Source organism: Myotis davidii, unplaced genomic scaffold, assembly GCF_000327345.1.
Source record: "Myotis davidii unplaced genomic scaffold, ASM32734v1 scaffold663, whole genome shotgun sequence".
Taxonomy (NCBI): Eukaryota; Metazoa; Chordata; class Mammalia; order Chiroptera; family Vespertilionidae; genus Myotis; species Myotis davidii.
In genome coordinates, this window is record NW_006295816.1 from 9,872 (window position 1) to 15,244 (window position 5,373).

The window sequence follows — 5,373 nt, forward strand, 5'->3', positions numbered from 1 at the left end:
CGTGACACCAGAATTGACCCCAAGTTCAGGTGTCCTGTGCCGCCCTCCTCTCACGGAGCACAGTGCTCCAGTGTTTAATTTGTTACTGAATGCGTCCAAGTCACAGGTGGTCCCTAAATATAATTTAATCCTAATTTCCAAAGTCAAAGCCTGGCGTTTGCCTAACCTCCCCAGCCTCACAGTGGGAAGCTTTTGTGTAAATTCCTTTCCCCATCTGTCCAGGGCTCCCTCCTTCGAGCCCCATTTGAAATTCCAACCCCGGAAGAATTTTCTGTCACGTGCGGTCAGGACCCCCTCTGGGCCCTTCCTGACTCTGAACTTCTGGCTCCTTTGCAAGCTTCCTAGGCTCTCGCCCGCCTCCCCGCCCCCCAACTAACTCCCCACTGCGCCCCTGAGTACCTTTCTTAGGAAAACAAAGATGAAAGCAAATTTCAAGAATTAAAACTTGGCAATAAAATACCAAACGCCTTGAGAGCCCCATACCTGGTGTTTAGAATTTCCTGATTAAAGCAGTTACTTTCCACCACTCTTCCAACCTGAATCGCCGACTGGGTAGTGTGATTCGCCTTTTTCCCCCAAAAAAGTAAACCCGATATTTTTAACCCACAGCTACTGGGCATTAGGCCTGGTTAACCCGGTCTTACAAGATCCGCCTTTTCCACTCGCTCTTTGTTTAGGTGGTTTTTCTGCCTCTCGTCCCCTCCGTGGGGAGCTTTAGCGCTGTCACGGGTGGGGGTCCCCGCCTCCCGCCCAGCCAAGGAGAGAAAGGAGAAACCTGGGAAGGCTGAGCCCCCACCTCCCACCGGTTTCCCCAGACGTCCTGGCTCCTGGCTCCGGCTTCTAAGACCTAAGAAACATGTATTTCTCACCAGGATATTTTTATGTTTTAAACTCCCATTTCTATGTGCGTAACCCGATGTGTCCTTTGGGTGCTTTGGCAAGGACTGAATTGAAGCCGCACTGACATTCCCCCTGAGTTGTCCAGAGCTGTGGCCGTGAAGATGGACAGCTTCCCCTCCAGGTAGGTCCCCCGTTCCTGCGAGCCTGCGGTGATGAGCTGGCAGCGTAGGAAATGGTGCCGGAGCCCCTCGTCTGATTTCATTTGCTCAGACCTTGAAAGAGCTGCCAGCAGTGCGCCGTGCTTCCCAAGAGACTGCGCCTTTACGACTTTCCATCAGGGTCGGGCGCTGCCTGGGACTCGTGTGTGAGAAAAGGTCAAAGTTGCAACCAAATTAAAAATCTGCTCCTGAGAAGATGAAAAACATAGATTCAGTATTTGCAAAACCACAGGCAGCAAAAAGAATAGTGGAAAATGTTTTTAACCTGAAAACGTTTCAAATGATTGGTTTAAATGAAATAGTCAGCAAAATGTGATTTTGTCAATTACACAGAAAATGTCATATATAAAAATTATATGGCCGAAACCGGTTTGGCTCAGTGGATAGAGCGTCGGCCTGCGGACTGAAAGGTCCCAGGTTCGATTCCGGTCAAGGGCATGTACCTGGGTTGCGGGCACATCCCCAGTGGGAGATGTGCAGGAGGCAGCTGATCGGTGTTTCTCTCTCATCGATGTTTCTAACTCTCTATCTCTCTCCCTTCCTCTCTGTAAAAAATCAATAAAATATTTAAAAAAAAATTATATGAAGGAGGAAAACATGTGAAATGGATGATCAGAGATTCACACCGACTGAACTAAAGGTGCATGTGAGGGCAGAGCCGAAGAAGTAATAGTACCTCCTGAACAGAGAGGGCTGTTGGGTGGCTTCTGTTCTCATCAGTTTTCTTTCTGCTGTGGCATGGCCGGTATTTCAGCTGAACGGGGCGATGGGAGGAGATGGAGTCCAGAGGCTCCCCTTGGCGGTCTGTGGTCTGTCCTTGTGGGAAGCCCACGTGTGAACGCGAAAGCCTCTCTTCGCTTTGTTTTGCTGAGTGTCCGACTCCCCTTCCCAGGCTGCTTCTGATCATGGCCATTCCCAACGCATTTGAACTGGAATTAGTTGCTGGTAAGAGGCTTTCGGTTCTTTTGGTCACTGGCAATCTTAGGGGCCGATGCACAGACCCCACGAGTCCGTTTTGTCGCTAAGGGCTGGGCCACCGTGAACGCCCATCACAGGGAGACCTGGCCTTCGGGGAGGGCAGCCTTCGGTCCCAGGAGGAGCCTGCGATTCGTCATCAGCCTTTCCAGTTGGTGCCCACCGTGAGAATCCAGGACGGTAAGAGCTGCCTGCCTCCGCTCTCCACTGTGGGGTGTCACAGCCGGGCCCTTCTCCCGCTTCCTGTCTTTTGATCTTTCACCCGAGAGAGTGGGAACCTGCTCTGGAGCTGGGCTGGTGCTGGGACAGGTTTTCACTGTGGAGGGAAGACAGGCAGTGTGTGTGCACTTTGCGTCCCTGGAGTTTCCTTCACTGGTTCCATTTCACGTCAGGGCTCCGGACACCACCACTGGCCTTTGCATGAACAAGATTCTCTGCTGCCCAAAGGGGGCTCAGTGGTTGAGCACTGACCTATGAACCTGTGACCTATGAGCGTTTGATTCCCGGTTGGGGCACATGCCCAGGTTGTGGGCTCCATCCCCAGTGTGGGGTGTGCAGGAGGCAGCCGATCCATGATTCTCTCTCATTATTGATGTTTCTATCTCTCTCTCTCCCTCTCCCTTCCTCTCTTAAATCAATAAAAATATATTTCTAAAAAACGATTTATCTGCTCGAAGGCAGGGGTAGCAAAGAGAACACTAAAAACCAGTCTTATTCTTGAGGCCTGTGATGTTTAGATGTCTGCCCACACTGTCGGGAGGCCACGCCCTTGGTGTGGCACTAACCTGTGCTCACAGGAACTCCGCTCTCCCATCCCTCCACCCTCTCAGCCATCTCTCATCTTGCAGGTAAGGAGCTCAACAAAACCTGCTGCCTGAACGGGGGGACCTGCATGCTGGGGTCCTTCTGTGCCTGCCCCCCCTCCTTCTATGGACGGAACTGTGAGCACGATAAGCGCAAAGAGTAAGCCCTGAAGTCGGGGGGCGGGGTGGGGGGAGAAGTGAGGACGTTGGGGGGAGCGGGGAGGAGAAGTGAGGACTTTACCTACGTACCTGTCGCCTTATGCGCTCCTCTCAGGAACTGTGGGTCTGTGCCCCACGACACCTGGCTGCCCCGGAAGTGCTCCATGTGCAAATGCTGGCACGGCCAGCTGCGCTGCTTCCCTCAGACATTCCTGCCCGGGTGTGGTAAGTGGCGTTGCCCTTTCGGGTTGTCAGTTGCTTGTGGGCACTTAGCTAGAGGGGTCTCTTGCCTTACCTCGTGGCTTGCTGGAGACTGGCAGCCAGAGTTCTGCCAGTAAAAGGTTCGAGGACTGCAGACGGGACGGTGACCTCGGTGTCCTTGGCATTTCGCCCTCAGTGTCGCTGGCTGTGCTGCCTCTCGGATCGAGAGCTATTCCAAGTCTCTGAGATTTTCTAATACGTGACCGTCTATTGAGGAAAATAAACAAGAAGGTTTTACCTCTTAAAACACCAAGAGACTTTCCGGTGTTCCTTGCCTTCAGGCAGAGAGACGCAGACAATCTCCAGGGGGTACAGCTCAGTTAGTAGCCACCCCAGCAGCAGGGCGGGGGCACCCAACTCCAACTAATGCCCTTAAGTTACACCAGGGGGTTGGCCCCACTCTTGTCCCTTAGGAACTGTGGGTCCAAAGAGGTCCCTGCACAGACCCCCTGGTGGTTGGTCTGAGGACCCTTGCACCTTGTTGATTGGCACTGACTTGAGGAAAACAATGACAAGAAGGTGGACATGAGGAGAGGGGTCTCCCCACGCCGACCTGACCGGGTTTCTGGGTCCACCCAGGTCCAGGGGCCTCTCGTAGTTCCACCCCTGCAGGTGTTAGAAAGTGTTTGTCTTTCAGTTCACAAAGTAGGTAAAAGCGGTTCTTCATGTGAGGGCAAGATGGGACCCCCCACCACCGCCCCCGATCCAGGCTGGGACGTCTTTCCCTTTTGCATCCCTGCATGTCGGGCCCAGGACAGGCATTTGCTAAGTGTGAGTTGAATGGTTGGACATGAGACCCAAACACGCTGTGTCCTTATCATCAGAGGCTAGCCCCGTTCTGCTGACCCCTGCAACTGAGGGAAGATGTCACCGGCTAGGGTGGGTGAGAGCACAGGTCCGGGGAAGGGCAAGTTCACAGTCGGCCTGTGGCAACTTCTGTGGAAAGATCTTTCAGGAGTCTGACTTTGTGTGGTCAGCACTGTTGATCCCTTGAGCACCCTGTACTCAAATGTTGAGCCCAACTAGCTTTGGGCTCGTGTCCATCTGCCACGTGTGTGGGCAGCAGGACCTGCTGCCGGAGGGATTTCCTTTCATGACCAAATGTCCCTCCTTCCAGATGGCCACGGGATGGACGAGCACCTCGCGGCTTCCAGCGCCCCAGAACTAATGCCATCCGCGGGCGCTGCTCTCATGCTGGCTGGCACCTGCCTTGCTCTACGAAGTTCATATTAATCGACCTTTCTGTGCAACATTTGTCGGGCAGACTTCATGACCCGTCAAGGCTGTCCCTCCAGCGCCCTGGGAGCTGATTACTTGTTAGTTGCCTTGAAGTAGTGACTAGATTTCCATCATGGTCCCTGACATTCCTTACAGGACAGAAATACCTCAGATATCACAGGTGTGGTTCCAGGGCACTGGAGTGAAGCGAATATTGCAATAAAGCGAGTCACACAAATGTTTTGGTTCCCAGTGCACATAAAGTTATGTTTACACTATATTGTAGTCTATTGCATGTGCAATGGCGTTATGTCTAAAACAGTGTACATGCCTTAATTTAAAATATTTTGTTTCTGAAAATTGTTTACCATCATTTGAACCTTCCGTGAGTTGTAATCTTAGCAGGTGAGGGGTCTTACCTTCAATTTGTAAAAAACAAAAACACAATATCTGTGAAGCACAATAAAAGCAAAGCACAATAAATGAGATTTGCCTGAACCAACTACTTATTAGGTGTACCTGTTAATAATGCGAATTTTTTTCAATAGATGGAATTACACATGTGTTGCTATATATGCGATTCGATATGTATGCTATTTTGTTGTATTGCATTATTACAGTTAATAATGAGGATTAATTATTAACCGGTTAATAATGTGGATTGACCATTTACCGGTTAATAATGCGGACTTTGTAATCAAAGAAAACATGATAATTTCAAGAGAAACATCCAAAGTGCTTTATTCAAAGTAATGTCCATTGCTAGCTACACATTCCCCCATATTTCAGGTAATTTGTGGAGATCTTCCCAGTAGAACTTTTCTTGTTTTGAGGCAGACCATTCAGAGACCCGATTTTCCATTTCTTTATATGTTTTGAAGTGCTGCTCAGAAAGTGAG

At 50.7% G+C, this 5,373-nt stretch overlaps 1 protein-coding gene across 1 annotated transcript; it reads left to right on the forward strand.

Moving 5' to 3' along the window:
* The first annotated feature begins 1,957 nt into the window (after positions 1-1,957).
* On the forward strand, positions 1,958-4,489 carry TDGF1 (teratocarcinoma-derived growth factor 1). Its single transcript, XM_006770558.1, has 5 exons — positions 1,958-2,003; positions 2,085-2,213; positions 2,882-2,996; positions 3,111-3,220; positions 4,374-4,489. Exons 1-5 carry the CDS (start codon positions 1,964-1,966, stop codon positions 4,487-4,489), a joined length of 510 nt encoding a protein of 169 aa, XP_006770621.1. The 5' UTR covers positions 1,958-1,963.
* The last annotated feature ends 884 nt before the right edge of the window (positions 4,490-5,373 follow it).